Raw genomic sequence first — 22,937 nt, forward strand, 5'->3', positions numbered from 1 at the left:
TAACAGGAAGAAGGATGATCCAGGTGACCACAGGCCAGTCAGCCTCACCCTCCATCCTTGGGAAGAAAGGTGATGGAGCAGTTAATCCTGGAAACCATTTCCAGGCATGTGAAGGACACAAAAGTCATCAGGAGTAGTCAGCATGGCTTCACCAAGGGGAAGTCAAGCTTGATCAACTTGATAAACTTCTATGACAAACTTCTTGATGAACTTCTAGATGACGGGAGAGCAGTGGATGCTGTCCACCTGGACTTCAGTAAGGCCTTTGACATTGTCTCCCTTAAGATCCTCACAGAGAAACTGTTGGAGCATGAGCTGGATGTGAGTGCACTGAAAACTGGCTGAGCAGCCAGGATCAGGGGGCGGAAATCAGTGGTTAAAAGTCCAGTGGAAGACCAGTAATTAATGGTGTACCCAAGGGGTCAATACTGGCTCCAATCCTGCTTAACATCTTCATTAATGTTCCAGATGATGGGCAGAGGGCACCCTCAGCAGGTTTGCTGATGACACAAAACTCGAAGAAGTGGCTGAAATGACAGAGAGAGAGTCATGGTGCCATCCAGAGGGACCTCAACAGGTTGCAAAACTGGCTGACAGGAACCTCATGAAGATCAAAAAGGAGAAGTGCAAAGTCCTTCCCCTAGGGAGGAACAACCCCGTGCACCAGTATATGCTGTACCCAGCTGGAAAGCAGCTTGGCAGAAAAGGACCTGAGGGTCCTGGTGAACATCAGTTTCAGCATGATCCAGCAAAAAAAGCTAATGGTGTCCTGGACTACACAAGGAGGAGTGCTGCCAGCAAGTCAAGGGAAGATATGCTTCCCCTCTGCTCAGCACTGGTGAGGCCATACCTGGAGTGCTGTGTCCAGTTCCAAGCTCACAAGTACAGGAGAGATGGGCCACAAAGATAGTGTTGGGACTGGAGCAGCTCCTATCAGGAAAGGCTGAAGCTGATCTGGAACTCTTCATCCTGGAGAAAAGAAAGCTCAAGGGGAATCTCATCCATGTGTACAAATACTTGAAAGGTGGCTGTAAAGAGGACAGAGCCAGGCCCTTTTCAGTGGTGCCCAGCACCAGAACGAGAGGCACTGGGCACAAACTGGAATGGAAGAGGTTCCCTCTGAACACCAGGCAGCACGTCTGTACTGTGTGGGTGATGGAGCACTGGCAGAGGCTGCCCAGAGAGGTGGTGGAGTCTCCTCCTCGGAGATCTTCAAAAGCCACTTGGATGTGGTCCTGGGCACCCTGCTCTGGGTGGTCCTGTGTGAGCTGGGGTTGGACCAGGTGGCCTCCAGAGGTCTGAGCCAACCCCAGCCATTCTGTGACTCTGTGTACACTTAGACAAACTATGCTTTGCAAGTACTGCATACTTTTAGGAGACAGAAACATGCTCACAGGCAAGGCTAAACATCATTCAGAAGGAATTGGCAAGCATAGCTATGAAACAACACTCCAAATGTCAAGAAGAAACTTGGAGGCAGATCTATGTTCGACTGAGTGTAAATGCAAGCAGTTCTAATTATCTGGTGAGGCAAGTTTTTCTTTAAATCCTTCATTAGCTGAATTCTCTAGGTATTGCATAAGCCATTTGGCTGAGCAGCATTTACACTTGAGATCTTTACAGCTACTTTTTTTTTTTTTTTTTGGTCAGATTTTGAAGTTTCCTGTTTAGCCATAGCTGCTGGTCCCTTCCAGAGCAATGTATTTTTTGCCTTGCTATTGGCAACACTTACCAGGTTGATGTTAATGTGCGTCTTCCACCATTGGAAAGTATTTGCAAATTAAGTTTTTTTCTTCTAAAGGCAGTGACTGAGTACTCAAGTGGAACACCAGCTTGGGAGCAAAGCTAGTGGGAACATTGGCCTGTTTGCCAAAAGTCTGCATACCAGCTCTCATCCAAGATGGCCTGCTGACCGCCAAGAAACATTCAGCGCCACACTTGTTGCGGAATCACATTGAAAACAGCCACCTGCTGTCAGCTTTCATCATTTTGTTTTTCTAAACAAGGCTCACAGCATTTGGTGCGTGTTTTTTCCAAAAAGTTCCAGTGCCCAGATTTTGGCTTTCCAGTTCTGATATGATAATAAAGCAGCTTGAAACACGCTTCTAAATAGCACGCTTCACAGAAGGCAACCCGTTATTACTGAAGCAAATCCATAAGTTTCTATAACCCTCATAATGCATTTGAGACAGGCCCTTCATTCCTGAATAACCAAAGTTTGCTACACCATATTGCACTCACGTACAGCTCACACCTCTTTGAAATCTGAGAGCATCCCCGTGATGTGTAACTAGTGCTCCTATGGCACATAGAAATTGTAGGAGATATTGGCCTTCAAATCTCAGAGAAGTCCATGCAGGAAACAAGGATAAAAAGTCAAGTATTTTGTTTCCTACACTTCTTTTCAGTTGCTGACCCATTTTGAGGTTGTCTCTTTTGATAGTGGTGCAACAACAGCATCCAACAGATCCTTAACATAACCAAAAATTTCAAACTGTGTATGGCCTGTAGTTATACATTAATGAATTTATAACAGAAAGTCAATGTAACTGAAATAAGTTTGCAGACACCGATATTTCATTCCAGAAAAGAGACATAAGTTTCAGAGATTACTTATTAGCTAGTGGCTATATTTTCCTGTGAAAGGAGCTCGTTCTTGATGCAATAAGATTCGGACATCCCGTCCACCCCCACCCAAGTTTTCTGTAAACCATTGCAGAAAGCAATTTCACTCATCTCAGGTCACAAGCTTCGTCTTCAGAGAAACATTCTCCAAGCACAGACAGGATACACATGCTCCCAGAGCTTCTGTGGGCTTGAAAGCAGGCTGCTCAAAATGGAATAATAAAGATGTTGAAAAGTTAGACTGCATTTGTAACAGCTTAAGTAGGGTTATAGCTTAGAGTAGTGTGCCCTTATCTCTTCCATTCTCCATGGATGTGATAACCATTGCCAACAACTCAGGTCTGGCCTAAGATCACCACATTTTTTATATTTCTATTTTAACTAAAATCCATACACAAGGAAAAAACACAATTTCAACATCTCATTGCAATACAGGAGGTTTTTGTTATCCATGTGTGGATAACACACTTTTCTAGAATGCCTACTCTTCTTCTAGCCATGTTCCTACACTGGTGAAGGATGAAATTCAATTTTCTTTAGGAAAATATTGCTATAAAAATGAAAGTATCTTCCAGCAGCATCATTAGAAGGAAAAGAAGGATCTTTTCTTTTTTTTTTTTTTTTTTGGGGGGGGGGGGGGGGGGGGGTTGTGGCGAGGAATGAGAGACATGCAACACTTCAACACTTCCACAAACAGAAATCACAAAATGTGCTTTTTAGGCACCCCCAGAAGACGTGCAATACCGCAGAATCAGCACACGATGTCTCTAGCAGACACGAAGACGCAGCCCTCAGCCTTCCCTCCTAGATCACTGGAAACAGCATTACCCTCTGGGCTTTGACTTCTCCACCTCTCCCTGCAAGAGCTGGGTGACAGAAACAAGGTGCCAAGCCCTTCAGCTGCAAATGTTGTAGAAATTAAATTAAGTGTCTTTTGTTTTTGTTGCCCCTGCACTCTGCCCATCTGTAAATGCCGTAGACACAGATGGTTTATAATCACTGCCTCTTAGGTAGTAAGTAATATTATCTCAGCAAGACCTTAAAAGGGCTCAAAGTAATGATCAGCAGACAGAATCACCCTGTCAACCTATAAACAAACTTGATCTTTACGAACACAGGAATTCTGATTTTAAAGCACAAAGTTCCAGAACTGTTCTCGTGGTGTTACTTCCCATGACACAATTTAAGGAGCAATTTTCTCATCATTTTTATACCCTGTTCCCTGAATTGTACTTTGTTCTGTATATTAGTTTGGGATTATTTTTATCACTAATTTATGGCAAAAAAAGACATCTGATCTTACCTGATTGACACTTGTAACACTACTGGTGAAAGAATTACTGCCACACCTTCTTGCGAAAACTAAGTGCATTCGAAATTTTTTTGTGTGTACTCTCTGTGGTCTGCGCGTTTGTGGTTTGGCCAGAACACGAACGTACCCAGATTACTGAGAGAAGGTGAGGTCTGCGTGATGTCCACCCTGTGCCTTGGGCTAATTACTTTCCTTGTACACCCATCTCCTTGAGATGAAACATGCCATTTGGTAATGAGAAGCTGGAAGTGCTAAAGTCATTGCTTGTAACAGGTAAAAGGTGAAGATTGAAATGAGTATTATATCTGTACACGCTCTCCAGACCACTGTAACAACACAAGTCACAGTCATTCCGTCACTATTTTTCTTCCCTAAGTATAAGGTGGGGTAAGAGGTCAAAAAATTTAGCTGAACATTCGTCTTCAAAAGCGCAATTTATTGTAACAGGAATAACTGCTATGTCATCAGCATGCAGCATTCTATTAAGTACATATTTTTAGCAGATTTGTGAAAGGTATTGATTGCGTACATCTGGCCAATTCCATGTTTCTAAAATCCCAGCACATTTCATTTACAAAATAATATTTCAGGTGAAAGAAGGTGACCTTCACTGAGCAAGCAGTGGTTTTTGTTTTGTTCTGGGTTTAACTGTTTAAGTGTGTATCTTTAATTTAATAATTTATGTTTTAAACCTTGGCAATGCAGACCACACTTCCAGAAAGAAAAAAGTCATCTTTGTTAGGAAAATAAATAAAAGTTATCCGCTGATATTATTTTACAAATGCATATTGCCTTTCTCAGAGGGCTTTCAGTCTAAATTAAGCACCCAGGTTAGATGTGGTAAGTGAAAGTGAAGTGGGGAGGGGACTGAAGGGCAGCTTGTGCTGACACGATGCAGCAACAGCTCATATTAAATATTGGTACGGGCTAAATTCACAAAGATCCTAAGAACTACAGCTGAAGGGAGAAGGAAAGCAGTAAAATAACATATAAAACATTAACCTACGAGCCCCAAACAGTAGCAACAGCAATTTATGTGGTGAACCTAGACAAATAATCACAAAGATCACCACTGATCACTGGGCTAAATGAGCTCCGTGCCCTTGTCCTCAGCAAGGACACAGAACTGGCAGGGATTCGCGACGTGCTGGAAATGGGACAGCCCATGAGAGAGCCCACAGCCCCTCGTGCCATGGGAAGCTGAACCACTGTCAAGCAGCTCGCTCGGCAGGCAGGGGGGACACGACTGCTTTCAGCAGGCCAGCAATTTGCCTTCTTCCTCCGCCTTTTATTTACGTGCACTTTCAGGGCATCGGAAATCCTTAAAAGCTCATGCTTTCAAGCACGATGCTGTTTGCTGGTGACCCACGTCGAGAGAAAACCTTCATAAATGCCCACGGGGGCTGAGGGCAAGACCCTCTCACTTACAGAGCGCCAATTGCTGCGGGGTGAGTTCAACTGGAGCTTTCTGCTCTGGGAAAAGTAGATAGTGAGTCACTTGGGAATGCTCACTAGAATGAAATACAACTCAGGTCTGCATCTTAATGAAACAGTCTTGAAACACCGGGTAATATAGCCGCAACATCAGGGAGGGGGCGAAATAAAGGTAGATCACTGAACTGAATGGACTGTCTATAACCTTTTCTTACATAAATCTTGCTAAAAAACACAGCATGATCATTGTTCTATTGATTACAAATGAGCACATTTCTCCTTTCCATGATGTGAAGCCCAGAGAATGCCAGCAACATGCAGTTATGCATTCTCCATGTTGCAAAGACTGCAAATAGGGACTAAAGAAAGCATAGGACCAGCTGCCATGAGCAACAGTAAGTTATTCAGGCACCTGTGAACTGTATGAGGAATTATAACTGTACAAGCCAGGACTTCTCAGGATACAGGGGAAAAAAAAATCAACAATTTATTTCATATCCATTTGCCTACATGCTGAGAAGCATCTTCAAGGGAAAATATCCTGCTTGTTGGCCAGAAGACACTGACTATTGCAAATGAGAGCATGCCCAAGATAAGCCCATTTATGTGTTGAGTGTATAGTGTGCATATAGCATTAGCTTGCTTCAAAACAGGGGGGGAAAAATGTTTGTGACACTTGGACTACCACCAGATGCAGAGGAACAGAATACCAACACAACAGCTGGCAGCAAATGCATTCAGCTGTGCTGATTTCTTCAACAGCAGGCAAAAGAAAATGAAATTTCAACCAAAGCTATTAAAATTACAAGGACACACTCATCAGGGCAACTTTACAACCAAGGACAAATTCACAACCAAGAAGAAAAAAAAGGCTGACACTGCAGGTACTACAACACGTACTCCTGATTTCAGTTAGACCATGCAAATTCAGAAACCCCAATGACCCCAAACCTGACAAATGATTCATATAATAGCTGAGAAAAAAATAAAATCAAAACCCAAACAACGTACCATGACACCCCAGCAGCTCAGAGGTCTGAAAAGATTTAAAAAGATGGAGTGCACAACACCTGCATCAGGAAGAACTCATTGCCCTCAAAGACAAAAACCAATCCTGGAAAACAAAGGCAAAATTGCTGCAATCAGGCACTTAACCCCAGGCCAGCAGTTGTAAAGACACCAAAGCAGTGTCTGCATCAGATCCAAGCAATTTAAGCAAACACTAAGCCAACCCATCCCAGTTAGTGATAATTACAGGTGATATCAACTGACTGAATAAAGAGAGTAACTACACTCTGCACGTGGAGAGAGATTTTGAAAATATTTGTCCTCAAGGTGCCAACCAGATATAAAAATAAGTCTTTAACGGAGCCTTGCCCACCAGTGAGGACATTTTCATGTGCCTAATGCAAAGGTAATGTGAAGGGAACTGCAGACATAACTTCGAATGCCTGCCAGAGATACCTGGGGAAATGAAATTAAAATAGGCTGCAATATTGCTTTACAGGACACTTGCTGATGTTTGCAAGCCTTAGCCCAATCTCCTAAAGGAAATGGAAATGTGCAATACTAAATACCCAAAGACACTCATTCAGCTATTCAGTAGCTATTAGGATTTGCAAGCTGCTCCAACTGACTGCAATTGGCACATTACATCCCGCTTATATGCCACAAGAAGAGGAGGATGTATCCCATTGGCTCCTTAACCCCAGCAGGTGGGCAGGCTTATACATCCAGGAACTAGAAACAGCCTCCAAGGAACTGCAGGAGATACAAGGAACTGCAGGAGATATGAGAAGACTTCAGAAGCATTAAATAAGCCTGTCACGTGCCAGGTCCAGCAAAGAGAGGGAAAAAGACCCAAGCAGAAAGCTTCACCCCAACTGAGCACCACTGCCCACCCCTCTGCAGGGCCGACCACCTGCGAGGTGCCAGTGTGAGAGCGGAGACCCCCCAGCCAAGCAACGCTGCGGTACCTGCAATGAGGGAACTGCAGTCCTGTACGGGTCTGTAACAGCACAAGTTCTCCAACACTAATTTGGGAAGAAACATGCTTTTCTAGAGAGAACGTATATTGGTCAAACATGATTAAAAGCAGCATAAATATATATACATATATAATTATTTTTTTTTAAGAATCAGACTAGACCCTGTTAATTACACACCAGAGCTTTGTACATTGTAAGGGTCCCTGTTTGGACTAGAGAAGCCTGACCAGAACCACAGCACCCCTGACCTACCCTCCCCAGCTCCCACCATGGGCCCTAAGCTCCCCTCTCGTTGTTTCTGGTAGTCTTCAGCAAGTCGAAGCAGTCTACATTCATCAGGTCGTAACTACTGTAAGTACAAAGCAAGCATTATGCTATGGTTATCTATAGGGCGCTGAACAACCAGCTTTCGGGAAAACAATTGGGGAAAAGGGCTATGTATATGCACACAAAGAAACGAAGCCTGAAACTTGCCCTGCCCTGGGTGGTGCGCTCCTTTCAAGCTTTCTGAGCACCAAAGTGCTGCCTCCGTCCATTGTTTCTGAGGCCCATATACAGGCCCCATTTGGGAAGGAAGGAAATGGGTGGTACCGTGTTCTGCAAGGAAGCACAGAGAAGCTGTGAGCAGGCAGCTAATAAAGCAACAGGAAGAGGTCAACAAGGCAGGAGAACTGCATCTGAAGAACAACAAAGGAGGCAGGAGAGGAGGAAAAGCACATTTGTGCTGGGGAGAAGCAGCCAAAGATACCCGGCCTTAGTCAACAAAGCACTTAAAAAGAGCAGTTTGGGACATGTACAGTAAAAAACTAAAAACATTCAAGATTCAGAAAGGCTTTTCCACTCCCCTACCTGTCCTATTGATGCTTAGCTTATTCTGACGAGAAAGCAAGAACAGAAGAAGAGAGGTACTCTGCTTAAAGAACACGAGGTGAGAGTAGCGTAGGCATTTGAAGAGGTACATGTATGCTCCTTACCTTTTGACTAGGGGGCTGTGAAGAGCCTTCCCCCTTCAGAAAAGCAGCACCAGAGGCCTGCTCGTCCCAACACCAAACATGTCTTGGGGGATTACACAAGGGTTCCCCTTCGTTATTGAATCAGAACACCTCTTCCTAATTGTACATTGATTTTGAAAAAGCAGGCCCAAGGACTGAAAATTTGCTTTTTATCAATGCAGCTCCCGACATTTCACTTGGGTATGGACCACAGACAAGAAGGAAGCAATGCCATAATGGGGTCACGCAAACTACCTCCTCTTAGACAAAGCCACAGCTCGGAAGATCTTATTTGTTACACAAAACTCAATAGAAAGCAGTAAAAAAATCCCTCATATCCCTCCAGTGATGAGATAAGCCTCAAAAAAGATTGAGCACAACACCTAAGGCAATTTATCTGTGCTACAGCTACTGACCCTGGGGCAAGTAACGATTTTTATTTTTGTTTTTTTTTTTTTCCTTGAACTGTATCAGTTTAGATTATGCAGTTTGAGGTTGCCAATAGTTGAATGCCCTCAAGATTTATAGCTTCCTGGCTTGTTCCTGTAATATAATTGTGTCAATTTAGAAATTTAAATACTAGCTGATATTCTTGTACCTAGGGCATACCTACTTATTCTGGGATAGTTGCTGTATATGAACACACAAAGCTTTGAAGATTTTCATATCCCAGTAAAAGCTTTCATTTATCACATTTTCAGGGGAAAACAAAGTAATTGACTTCCATTTCACATCAGTAATAAACGTACTTTCACTCCCAGCCTTCTCTCAAAGCATGCCATTTTCACATGCAAGACTGTAGAAACTTACTCCAAGGATGACCTAAGGATAGGTGGCCAAAATACACTGATCATCTCAGATGGCTGCTTTCTCCTGAGTGACTCAATTTTCCGAGTAATTTTAACGATGTTCATATTTTCCACAATAGATCTGTGTCATTTAATGGATACTAAAGAGGCTGGTGGTACTACACAAGCGCTGTCCACAGAATTCTTCTTGAGGTTTCATCATGTATCAGGTAATACAGAAGTATCAAATACTTGTAATTACTTGTATTCCCCAGAGCTGATTTTATCTCAACTATTGTACAGTCCATATGAGACAGGAAGTCTGGAACTTGCTTCATTTCCCACCTATTTTGAAGCAAACAGAGCGTTATCATCTTTTAAAAACATATTAAGTAGAAAGTGCTCTGTACTTTAGGTGGACCCAGTATTTTAGTCACGGATTTATAAAAATAAAGCGAGCATACTTCAGATGACCAAGGTTAGTCCAGTGAAGCAGTACATGTAATACCTCAGCTTTCATGACATTTACAGCTGACTCCAGTGCTTAATGTACAGAATAAAGATGTAGCCTTCACCTCAACAAGTTTCAGTTAGAAGTTATAAAAAGGTACAGATACTGAATGACACTTCTGCAGACAGAAAATTTTTCTTATATTTGTCTTTTGCAATTTGTTAATGCAACACCAAATCCCAGCAATCAGTGGTACACTTTTCCTCATCTTCCTGCATCTGCACAGTTAAATACAAAATTCAGAGTGAATGCTCTTGAGCAACTATAAAATCTATCTCACAACTCATACCTTCACTTCTACTGAATTGGTTTCTGTGGTAAGCACTCATCTCCCAATCCACAATGAATTAAGCCATCTGTACTGGATGAGTGTTGAGGCTATCTCTACATAATGTGTTCTAAACACAGGATGAATTACAGTATTGTGAAACAGTATGCATTACAGAAGGCAGGCATAAGCAGGAGGAGAGGGAATGCTGCCTAATTCAACGTTACACAAAGTGCCCAGAAAAAAGTTGACACATGCAAACAGTTCACATACCTCAAAGTTGACAAGAAGAAATTATTTCCCTAACAATGCACCTTTAATATTACCAAAGGCCAAACTTGCAGATAAAATATGTGAAAATGTACTTTCACTCTATTAACGTCATAACCAACGACATTTCTCTAGATCGTTGAAATTTACCCAACAAGCATTAACCACAGACTAGCTAAGATTACTTCCACCCATGCACACCACACAAAGCTAATACTCTCTGTAACTTCCCCTTACAGCACTAGAGATTCCAGTGATGAAAAGAGAGTATTTATATGAGTCCTATATCTCCCAATCCTTTTTAACTAGCTTATCATTGCTTTAAGCGTGGAACGTTTCTAGAGTAATGTTATGAACAATTAAATCTATACAGATGATATTTTTTATTATCTAAAAATATATTTATTGTATATAAATCTTTTTTCCCCCCAATAAATTATTTTTAAACTTGGAAACAATGCCTGTCAAACATTTTAAGTTAAGTGAGATATAGCTGATAAAGGCTTTAGCAGCGACATTTTAAACCAGTATCCTATACTACTGAAAATAATGAAACAATCTAACATCTGAAAAAAAACCTACTGATTTGACATTGAATTGTGTTTAACATGAACTTTTATTGCTGGGGAGGCTACTGGGTAACCTTTATTACTTGAAATACCTTTTCCAGTAAAAACTCCAATGGATCATTTTCCATACTTCTCCCTACCCACATTTTACAACATGCGTTCTTTACTTTCACACCATACAGAATACCAAATCAACATGATCCTGCCTTTAAAACTGTTTACATGCTATATGTACGTAAGACCATTCCTCTAGGAACCCCTCCTTTCAGCTTCTCAAATGTTTCTGGTGGGGACACACAATGTTTCACTCACTCTCATTCAGCAGTACACATACCAACAGCAGCGTAACTACATGAAGAAAAACTCCACACCAATAGTTTGCCCGCATCACTTGGCAATGTCCCTTTAATTATTAATACACAGAGAAGTAAAATTTTTTCATAAATTTGTTCAAGTATGTGGAACATGTAAAATGCATAAGAATCAATATGGACTTCATTAATGTTATATTTATTTATTTTCCAGCTTCATACAAACTGGATGTAGAAGCATAAACATAGTACATTTCTACCATTTTCAACAAAAATATAACCAATATGTACAATTATTGTATTAAAAATACAAAAGGGATACAGACTCCACCAATGTCTTTCTAAAAGACATACAGGTACAAGTAGTATCAAAAGTATGAGGAAATCACCAGTTAATTGTACATTCTGCACTTGACATCACAGAGCGAACTGAGATTAGCAGTCCTATGGTCTACAATTACTTAATGCTTATATAACATTTGTGCAACTTGTGATAGAGCTAGGATTCTGTATTTCTATATGCACATGAGGTCCATAGCCTTGAGAATAAAACTGGCAAATAATGCATATTACATGTAAAATTACAAATGCATAATTGACAATGTGATATATAAGCAAATAGACAAAAGCTATGATTACAGGAGAGAGAATTAAATAAAGCACTGACATTTGCTTGATACAGTGAAAAAACACTGCAATTTGATCTTTAAAAGTTGAAGCTATTTACGTTTATCTACTGATCAATATGATCAGCTGAGTTCAATGGAAAAAAAAAAATCCAAGACCAGCAGTTCCTCACATTTGAGTACTACTCGGATTGGCAGCCTTCACTTCTCCGGAGTCTGTGCAAAAACAACACAAAAATAGAGGGGAGGGTCATTTCAGTCATTATAGGGTTAATAGCAGCTGTGAGCAGGTGGTTGCTACACATTGGCCTTCTCTACACATGCAGTGTTCCACAAAGCCATTAACAGTTGTGACTATTTCTGCATTGCAAAGGCTGACATATCTAAACGGGTTATTTTTCTTTCCTTAAAGGCTTGTTTATCCCCTAATGCCAAAGTCAAGGTGGAGGTTATTAAATCAGTATTAACAGCTGACAGGAGCTGTGACATCCCAGCTTGCCTTCACTGCAATGTTATCCAGTTAATTTCTCTTTCAATATAACTACTATATAGTTAAAAAAATAAAATAAAAATAATATATAACTTAAAGGTGGGGTTGCCGTCTGTCTCGTTAGAATGGGACGCTGTTTAGAGCATGCCGTCCTGTATTCCACAAGGCACAGGTATGGGAGACACAGCGTCCTCTGGTCCTTCACTGGGTAGGTAGGTGCACACGCGCGGTGCTGCACTGACACTAGACCTGGCTGCTGGTGCCGTTCCTGCTAACAGGCACACATTTTGGAGGTCCCAGGGTGGGGCACGCTATGGGTGAAGCGAGATGGTCAGGAAAGGCCGTGTCCTGCAACCTCTGCCTTCCCTTCTGCCCTGCTCGGCCACGTGATAGCAATATCCTGTCCGGGAGCTCAGGCTGGCAACCCTACTTACAGGTACGAAATAATACTGTAGTTACTATGCAGACGCAGTATTTGATTTCAGAACACAAACATACAAAATTGTAACAAAGGCATTGTAAACAAGCAAATAAGCACTGCCTCCTTGAAGGATTTCAATGCGTTTCTCTTTGTAGGTTAAAGGCCTAATGTAAATTGACAACTAGCTTATCCCGTTATCCCAACGAGACTAAGTGCTAGGGTTGCGATTAAAATCGAAAAGGAAGATTTAAAAACCCTTCCAGGCATTGGGAAGTGCAGCCAGAGTTATCATCCTGATGTGATGATCTTGGAATTTGGAATGATACTGTGTGATGTGGCAGACAGCGACAGTGGTAGCTTGGAGATTGCTGCACTGTGCATTTCAAGCAACACAGTTTGAAAAGTGCCAGGGCGATTTCTTCACAGTATTTCACATGCAAGGGGAGAGGGGACAGAGGGGAGGGGCAGAGGAAGAAGCCCCATGCTGCTTTAAGGCAGGGAAGGAGGCAAACAGGTCCACCATCCTTTAACTATAGTTCCAAGGCTCCTATTCTAGGGACGTCTTCTTGTGCTCTCCTTTAAGGTGGCTCACTCTGGATCCAGAAAAGCCCCAAGTCTTACACAGCAGAGACTTGTTCATCTTCTGCAAACACAATAGGATAGGGGAAAATATCATTTAGTTCACGCAGAACAAGACTGCTACTGAATGAAACAACCTGTACTACGTTCACGCGCTTTCCATTCCTTTTGTTTAGGTATATATTTAAAAACAAATCTAAATAACTTTATATTTCAGGTCTCATGAAAAGTACCTCTTTGAAATTCTGTTCTCAAAAAAAATAAGACAATTGCTCTAACTGAGCTAGGTGCAGTTCCTCAGCCTGAGAACACAACAGCTACCCCTAGATATCTAACAGCTTCATAAAGCTGTTCCTACATTTTTCCCTGGAAATATCTGCCAGAAATTACTATTTTCTACTGATTTATTTAAATTAAGATTGCATAAAAATTGAGCACAGCTTTAGTTGTTACTGATAAAAAACAATTAAAATTCCCAAACTACCATGGGAACTCTTAAAAGTTTGAGGTAATTCTGTTAAAGAAGCCTCATCTTTTTCATCATGTTCAATTGGATTTCATCCTGCACATAAAGCTTTAGTAACTAAGCAGTTAGGGAGGGAAGGGGAAGGTTAGCCTTTCTACCATTAAGCAAAACAAAGCATCAAAGATTCAGACACGTCATTTGGGCAATACCCTGCCTAAATTGTGAGCATCTAGTTCTGAAGATGTAATCCAGCTACACTCGCACTCCACAGAAAAACAGAAAGATTATGTCTGCATGGTCTTTATATCGCAATAGCCGAGCTAAAGCATAAAGATACAAACACACTTTGGCAAGCGAGATAGTAAAATCATAGTGGGCTGGTTACGTGAAGCAGTTGACGTGGAATACCCAGTGTCCACAACTGTAATAGTTTCAGCTAGAGTGCTGAGTGACTATCCATCTAAACCTGACCAAGGACACTCTCTGGGGCAGGTATTTCTGTAGACCAGAATAAGTCTTTTGACTATTAAATGCACGGCTAGTGCCAAACATTATTTACTTTTATGGCAACCAGGATTTTACCTGGAACATAGGCGCCTCCAGAGAAGTTGTCTAAGTCAACCGCTTGGCTGTCCAAGAAGATTCAGGTGGACCTACATTCCAAATTTTAAATGTTTTAGATGAACTCTCCCCTTCCAAAAGTAAACGAACAGCAAGGTTTGAAAGATGGAAGAGCTCAAATTATGGCAAGAATTTCTACTGTGTAACCTGCTTTGTGTCTGTGAAAAGATTGAACATTTCTGCATGCAGCACATTCAAAATCTAACAATTAAAAATTTACCATCTTCCTCTGTGGAAAACCCTTGAGACTGATAGTGAGCAAGACGTGGATCTGACTCGTTTGGTTTGTGCCACTGAGGTTTGTTCACAGGCCTGCTAGTTGAATGGCCATGCGACTGCTGCTGTTGAGCTGACGTCCCATGGGTCTCACATGTCCGTGCCACCATTCTAGACCTCTGAAGTGCTATGTTGTAATCTGGAGGCTTTCTGGTTGGATGGGAAACACCTTCTGCAAACTCAGCAATAGGTATTCCTACATAACCAGGAGGAGTTGGAGGTGGTTCCCGATACCGACCCTCTTTTCGTGCTGCAGGAAAAAAAGAAAAAGCAAACATTATTTTAAGAGATAATAAGAAAACTGCTTTAAGAAAAATAAACAGTGAGAGTTAAACAGCAACAAACTCAAGTTCCCAGGAAGAAAAATCCTGAAGAAGGATAAAAGTTAAATACTCTACAATAGATAATGATATCTTGAGAAGTAAACCACGCAAGAAAGCATAGAACATACAACATACACAGGATATAGATATCCTTCCAGTGGTGAAGTAGTTCAATAAAATTCACCAAATTACAAGAGGAGTTTGCTCAAAGTTGGCAGCTGAAGCTGTTCCACCAATTACATCAAATAAGACATCTACTGTTCACAGAGACCAGTGATGTAAACAACTCAAGGAGTCTACACAAGTGGCAGCCATCAGGAACACTGGCAGCTCCCCAAATGCATGACTATATTAATCCTGAAGATTGGCTTTGTCCCTAAATGTCTTGTTTTTAGCATCTTGCAGGGAAGAAAAAAAAAAAGACAAGGACCTGACATTATTTCATCATAAAAATCTTCCTAAATAAGACATAAGCTACAATTTCAAGAGATAATAGAAATGGATGTCCTTCTCATGCTTTCGCTGTCCACTGTTCATACAGTTGTAATCTCCACAAAATTAAACCTTCAGAGCATTCCCATAAGAACAATGATTGAATAACATTTTGCACAGGAGAAGTGGAGACCATCAATTAGTTTGTGGATCTCACTGAGGCTTAAGTTTACCTGAATAAGACTTAACTCTGGGCATGCTTATAAGTTCACTCTTGCAAAGAATTTCAAGGGAGGAAACAGCGATTAAGAATTTTAAACACCTTTAGGAACAGAGCAGATAGACATTGGTTTTTATGACTCTGTATTTTGGAATTATATATTTAAACCAATTAATTTGGACTTTAATCCTGAACACTTTTAGTGGGTCTAGCTCTTTAACATGATCACTTAACTTCCAGTACAAAGGCAAACACAGCAGGAAAAAAACTCTAGCACAGCAAATTTACTTTCCCTGGCTTGTCACATCCTATATTCTTGCACAAGTGATGAGGACAATATCACCCTGCATTATGCAGTATGAAATCGACTGAAAGGGCACTACAAGCTTAAAACTGACTGGTGCTATCGGGCTGGTGGGATTTTACAGATAAAAAACGCCTTGCTATTAGCAAAAACAAATGGAAATCCAAATGGAATCCAAATATATTTCTTGGACAAATTCTTTTAACCAAGCAAAGTAACATGAAAGAATTCTGAGAAATTTTATTTAAATGAGATTTCTGAAAAGCAATTTTGATACAGAAGAAATTCTGTAGGAAAAAAAAAATCCGTTGAAGTATAGCAAGAGATCAGTGATACCCAGAGCAACATTTGCAGGATAGTGAATAGTACTGAAGTGCATGGAAGCATGCAGCTGCCATTTTCAGATCACTTTCACATTCTCTGAAGTCTAAAAATGTAGTGCTAAGCACTGCCTTGAGAGACAAGTTTGGAAGCATGCTTGTTCCACATTCTGGTGGAAACCAAGTGCATCAAAGAGTAAAATTAGAGACTGTCACAAATCAGAACCTCGAGTACTGAACTGAAGAGCTTCTTTCTCTTCATAGTTCAGGGATTCAGATCTGCACCCAAGCTTTGAGGCAATGGGCCATTGCTAAGCAATATACTTTGGCTGAAAATGGAAAAGCAGTTTATCACAATGGTCTCAGCGTGACCTTAATCTGGCAGACTTTTTCATCTATGTCATGGTAAAATGGCTTGTAGATCGCTCTTCATATTAAGGTGAGGAAAGGCACCCACAGCAAAGGGGAAGGAAAAGAATGAAAGAAGCAAAAAAAAAAAAAAAAAAAAAACCAGCAGAGGTCTCAGATGGCCCAAGGATATCTGGGATGTGTAGAAGGAACAATATGAGAAAATGTAGAAGAAACAATATGAGAAAAATGTGAAACACTGCCAAAGCCCCCTTTATATTAATTTATACCTTATCTGATCTTTACTTTATTGAATGACTATAAATGCATTTCTGCTCTAATTTCTTTGGAACCTCTTAAGTTTCATCAGCCTAAAGAAACATCTCAGCTGGTATTTAAGCACAAAGTGACCCCATTTTCAGAAGTAAGGAACATTCAGAAGTCAGGAATCATCAGACAAGTCATACAAATGTATAAAGGAAAACATTTCTAAAAAAATAAATCAGGCCACATTTATAAAGATATCTAAATATAGAATACAGAGCCTTACTGCGAAGCATAATTCTTATTTCAGAACAGACACTTAAATACATCAACTTTCTCAAAACACTGTCCAGCAGTTGAGCTAGTTTTTTTGATGTATGGCAGGCTCTCTTGAAACACAAAGGAGCTGCAAGAACTGAGAATTAACAATAAGTGATATTTCCTCCAGCAATAAAAGCACAGTTAAAGGGCAAAATTTGAGACAAACTACAAAATGTTTAGTTTTGCTTTACACTCATACCAGACAAAAGAAAAATAGTTTTAGAACAATACTAAGTACTATAGACAAATTAATGAAAGTAATTCATGGCAAACAAAATTGAACTTACCAATAAGCCCCTTTGTACTGCTGGATGATGCCGGTACGTGTGTGGGCACTGGAGCTGGTTTTGGCTCCTCTGCTGGTACAGACGTTATGCTACTGGTTTCAGCTTCAATGGAAACATCCTTCCCACCCCTCCGCTTTATGGTACCTGTGTCACCTTCTGAGTCCTCTCCCCAGTAGCCTGTTGAGGATGCCCAGCTTGCTCTGGACTGTGCTTGATCAAGGCCCTCCCTACCTTGACTTTGCCTGCCATACTTTGTGCCATGATCGGGGAACATCAGTTGGTCCATATGACTGCCTGAGGCCCACAGTCCTGCCCCATCGCCTGAACTATCAAAATGAGCGTGTCCAAAAGGCAGCGTCTCCCAGCTTCTCTGGTGCTGTATTGTTTGTATGTTGTCATGAGAACCACTCGAGCAAGAAGTCCAGCTACCACGGCCACTGTCAGCTGCATCAAGCGAAGCTCTGTCCCCCTGATCCTGTGACAGTTCTTCTGTACTAGGAGAAGACAGCACAGTTGCTCCAGCATACAGGCCTCTGTTCTCTGACAGTGGTGCATAAGAGCTAGAGGCACAATGAAGAGAGAAAAAATCCAGTGTTAAAGCGGAGCTCACTTGCAAAACACAAAGAATCTGACAATCAACAAAAAAGCGAGTATATTGGAGGTTTTGATGCAATTTATATTCTATTTGCTTTAAAGACTAATTCAATTTTGAGCATAGAAAACTTCCCCTTCAAGCTCATCCTTAATAAAACCAAAAAGAATAATTACTGGACAGCTATCCTGATGAAACTTAACGCTTCAGTGGAGCCATTTCAAAAGGTAAAATCTTAACTTTGCAGCAGCCCTTTTAAGGCAAGCAAGCAGCCTTGATAGATAGGTTCCTAGTGCTTTTCCAGACAAGCAAAGCAAAGGATCAGAAGTCAGAAACAGAGCCTTAGCAGGAGGTGGCTGCAATTCAGGTTTAGGCTTCTGCTTTTCACATCCTTTACTGCTTAGGAAACTCCAAATGCCAACTTTACAGTATTTCTTGCAAACGAAATTTATTTTAGCATTGGTTTTGGAAACACGTTACTTCCTAGAACAAGTATGCTCTCCGTAGCCTTTCAGTGATGGAGTAAGGCTGACACTATCAACTTGCACAGCAGCAGCAAAACTGAGGAAGTGTCAGCTTTGTTTAGCAGCGATCAGGGCTCCTGGGATTTGGGGTTCCAGGGCAGCTTGCAACACAGACTGGGATCCTGGTCTTTCAAATATTTAAGACATCTGATTAAAGAGCTTGCATAGCCTGAGATTCCCAGAGCTGAATTACGCCCGTTTTGGAACAGGCCTGCCATCCACAGACCCCACAGGACTAAAAGCCCTGAAACCATTCAGAGAACTGAAGCTTCCAAATAACAGCTCAGAAAAACAACTGGTGACTAAACCGGAGCCAGAGCTCCAATTATTTTCAGACCAAGACTCACTCACAGAGATTCAGAGAACTCCCCACAGCACTAGCTTACCCACCATTACAGAATTTAATTACCTAGAAAATTACCTAGAAAACCAGCAGCCTAGTGTGAATTTTAGCTTCCAATTATTGTTGACTAGTAGAGAGATTTAGGGTAAAATGTTTGAGTTAGATAAATCTGCACTTTTCTATAAAACAGACTGGAAAATTACTAGCTATTTCTGTTCTCAGCTTGAACCCTGAATAATTGTATCAATAATTTGTCATCTAATTCAGTTAATTCTTCACCTAACGAAACAGACTAGAATACCAGTCTGCCACAATGAGAAGACAGTCTACAGCAATACTAAACGCTCAGATAAGGTCTACTGGAAGTTAGGTCTTACTGCTGTAGACCTCGTAACAGGCTCAGGAGGGCAAAACATTTTTTTTGTCAGAAAAAATAGCATTATCACAAGATTCAGCATTTAAATTGCGGAATTTAAGAGCAGGTTAGAAAAGAATATTTGAGAGAGACATATAGAAAAAAACATGCCACACACACACACTATTTGCAAATATAATGAAAGTAAGAATAAAGTTCGTACCCTAAGCTGTATTGATCAGGTTCAATCATGATCCTTCTATCAATCCTTCCCACACCAAGATTTGTCTCCACAATGCTGACAGAATGCCTCTGTCTCCTCTCATCATGCAGGGAGACTGGCATGGAGTCAAAAGAGGAATTGCTGACAATACTGGATCTAGAAGAAATTTCGCTGTGACCAGAATCTGAAAAGTTATCCACTGTGCCACTGGGAGCCAAAGTATAGCCTGCAAAGAGAACATGACGTTAATCAGACTCTTAGAAGCCTGCTCAGCTATCTCCAGGCAGCTGGCAATATTTACTACAGTAGCAGTAGTAAATCAGAAGTATATCAGAAGTATAAGATTTTATTTACAGAAGCAGCACTGCAAGAGACAAAAAAAACAAGAAGCCTAACTTTATAATATTGTATGCTCTATTTCTTAATAAGAGGTTTAAGACTGTGGAAATATGAATTACTCATTTAGAAACCAGCTGCTCACCTTCTACTCTCTACTTTCCTCCCCAAAAATATTTTCAAATGCATTTCATTTGTGTTCCTACATCATGAAATCTTACTTCTGATGAAAAAACAGCCTGTATTTAAACACTGCCACCAAGACTGGACCAGAAGAAGTTCATTGGACAAGATTAACGCTTAAATGTAATCCAGAAGACTTCATACATGTTCCCCAACAATACAATTCAGAGATGAACAACAGATATAACGTGAAGCATAGATGCCTGGGCTGACTGCTTATTACGTACCTTGCCTGAAGTGTTTTTTCAATGAAGTTTTTAAAAAAAAAATAATTCAAGGTTTTCAAGCTTTCTTTGTGGTACTTGGCTAATGAATAATATTCCAAAAGACAATAATCATGTATTAACAAAAGTATACCGTAATTTGGAGGTAGCATTAACACTGCCAAACTGCAATAAAATCTGCAAACTATGAAATGTCACCTAGGCAAATTTAGCTGTTGTTTTTGTGTTGGAAAAATTTGTGCTGAATGCTCTTAAAAGTTAAACATCATTAAACAGCACACATCTACAAGCAACTGCAGTTTTCAATTTTTGCTTTTAGTCTATACTAAGTGTCCAGATGACTTCAAGTAATCTATCCCAATTCACACTCACTGAGAATATGAAATTACTGCTGCCAGATTTGCTGAAAGAACATACCATTAGCTTCATATCACCACCAAGTTGAGGATTTTTTTTTGATTTAAATTTAAAATCACATTTATGATTTGCTTTTTTGAACAATAAAATATCTTTTCTCACTATGAGCCACAGACAGAATCCCAATTCCTTTTTCAAGAAATGCACAGCACTGACCAAAGTTACCTAAATTCACTCTTTACTGATAAAGCATTTGGGAGAAATCATGCTGAGATCTTACAAGGACGGAAGATGATAACCTAACTCTCCTCTACGTAACATCCTCCTCCATCTGACCTTAGTAAAGATCATTTCAATAGAGATTTGGGATACGTATTTATTTTTATTTTCTTCCCATATTAATCTCTCCCCTTTTTAGATCTCAGGTCTTATCCAATTGGACCTAGCCCAAAGGCCTATGGTGACTTGTTAGTTGTTACTGCTCTCACTTCCAAGAGAAAAGGAACTGGTTAAGTCCATTAGTCTGGAGCCACAGGGTCTCAGCTGACAAGTGCTGCCACCTACTAGGTTAAGTAAAGGGTTTAGCTATCCACTTGATAAGAAAGTAAAATAAAGTGATATACAAGGTTCAAATCCTTATCATCCCTGTGCAGTTTGTGGAAAGTTATTGCTACAGGAAAGTCTCCAAAACACTCATCTCTTTAGCAGTCTGAACTTTTATTATGGAGACTGAATCCCAATATATGTATTTTAACATAACGTATTATATAACTTAAACTCAACATTAATCATTTTCTGAAAAGAGAATAAACTAGAAGTTGTCTGCAATACAGCTAGGCTATGATACTTCCCAACTGACTTCTTGTTTAAACAAAAAGAAAATTGTTTCTTCGATTTACTATCAGAACAAGAAAAATGAAAAAGCAAACAGGTTAAAAAGAACCTTTTTAAACATCCTTAATTCATTTTTAAAATAACTGTGTGAAATCATTAAAACTGAACTTAATCAAGAAAGTTCCAATGTGCAATACCATTCCTCAAGTACAAATACACATTGTTTGAATAATTAGTTATGCAGCTTGTAAAATGTTATTTATTAGTCATTTGTATCCCAAATATCTGAAGCCTGCTTATCGTCCATAGCTCACACCCCATCTAGATGCATAACACAATAAATAATTCTTTTAATAGGTTAATGAACTCAATGTTAGTATCTTGATACAGCAACTTGCATTTACTGCCAACTTGCATTCTACTGGCAGAAGACACTGACAATTGGAATATTTTTGTCAGAAGCAGCTGTAGAGTGACCTAATGCACCACCACCCTGTATCAGTTCAGGCTTTCTTTCCTGCCATTTGCTAACAAGCAGGACTTTCAGTTACTACACTGGTGCACTACCTCCTCCTCTCTTGCTGACCACATGTGACACAAGTAGGAGCACTAGTAATTCATCCTGATCATAAAAAACCTCTCCCAGGAGTTTCCAAAGTCTATCACCTTCAGGAAACAGAATGAGAAATGTTGCATGTCTAGTACCTTTCCTTGGAGAACTCTGGGGTGAGGTGGGAGGAGAAGACAGCTGTGAAGATGCACTTGATACTGTGTCTTCAGATTGTTTCTTGTGACGGTCCAGACTTCCTTCTTCAGATAATGAAAGAATTTTCTTTAAAGCTTGGGGGGAGTTAATGCCTTTAAGTAAGAATGAATGTAGACAGATGTTAAGTCCAATATAAATACATCTTCCCATTTCACAATGCATTTATAGAGGGAACACCATATAGGAAAAAAACATTCTTTCCCCTCTCCTCCTCCCCCTTTCATCATTTGTGAGTTTTTGACACCAGCTTAAATGAAACAAATTTAAAACCTACTCCTGTTCAAATATAGTGCTTTATTTTTGCATTTTAGTGAAATCCGTGTTTTATTTTGGCCAACTAAAATAAATATTTTATGGCAGAAAACATAATCCAGAGTTGGTGTTTCACAATGCAATGCCTATACAATCTATAAATCAGGAATACGTATAGTAGTGGTTACTGGCAAACTTGAACTAAAATGGTGAGAACGTACAAGACCCTCAAATCTCACTGGTTAGTCAAGGTTTACATTGTACGAATTTTTCCATTCACAAAGCAGTCTAGAAGGGCAAAGAAAGCCAGAAAGATTAATAAGATTAGGCTTACAAAACAAGGCCATCCTGCAGTTGTCTTTCTCCCTTTAGAGAACTATTTCTGCACCAGCTTATTTTGGCAAACTAAAGAGTAACAACATCCTGAAGATGATGTATGATGTAAAGATCTAGGACATAAAGAATTGCTTTTTTGAGGCAACAACTACCTTTCTCTTCCCCTCCCTGGCATAGTCTTAAAAGAGAAGATGGAGCTTCTCTGACAGTTTTGCAAATTTTTGTGGTAGAGGTTATTTTAAAGCA

General features: G+C 40.3%; 1 protein-coding gene across 9 annotated transcripts in view; it reads right to left on the reverse strand.

The window, feature by feature from the left end:
• Window positions 1–11,134: 11,134 nt before the first annotated feature.
• Window positions 11,135–22,937, reverse strand: part of RAPGEF2 (Rap guanine nucleotide exchange factor 2) — a 183,443-nt gene continuing 171,640 nt past the window's right edge. For 6 of the 9 annotated variants that reach the window (XM_080589661.1, XM_080589657.1, XM_080589659.1 and 3 more), the window contains 5 exons: window positions 22,043–22,195; window positions 19,404–19,629; window positions 17,367–17,926; window positions 14,492–14,797; window positions 11,135–11,910 (listed from right to left, as the gene is read on the reverse strand). In XM_080589661.1, coding sequence (XP_080445787.1) covers window positions 11,864–11,910; window positions 14,492–14,797; window positions 17,367–17,926; window positions 19,404–19,629; window positions 22,043–22,195 — 1,292 coding nt within the window. In that variant the 3' untranslated portion in view covers window positions 11,135–11,863. Of the gene's footprint in view, window positions 13,249–14,491; window positions 14,798–17,366; window positions 17,927–19,403; window positions 19,630–22,042; window positions 22,196–22,937 lie in introns of all 9 variants that reach the window. The other 3 variants (XM_080589658.1, XM_080589660.1, XM_080589663.1) reach the window with 1 other exon arrangement.

The sequence above is a fragment of the Anser brachyrhynchus genome (assembly GCF_964034855.1).
Source record: "Anser brachyrhynchus genome assembly, chromosome: 4".
NCBI classification, from domain to species: Eukaryota; Metazoa; Chordata; class Aves; order Anseriformes; family Anatidae; genus Anser; species Anser brachyrhynchus.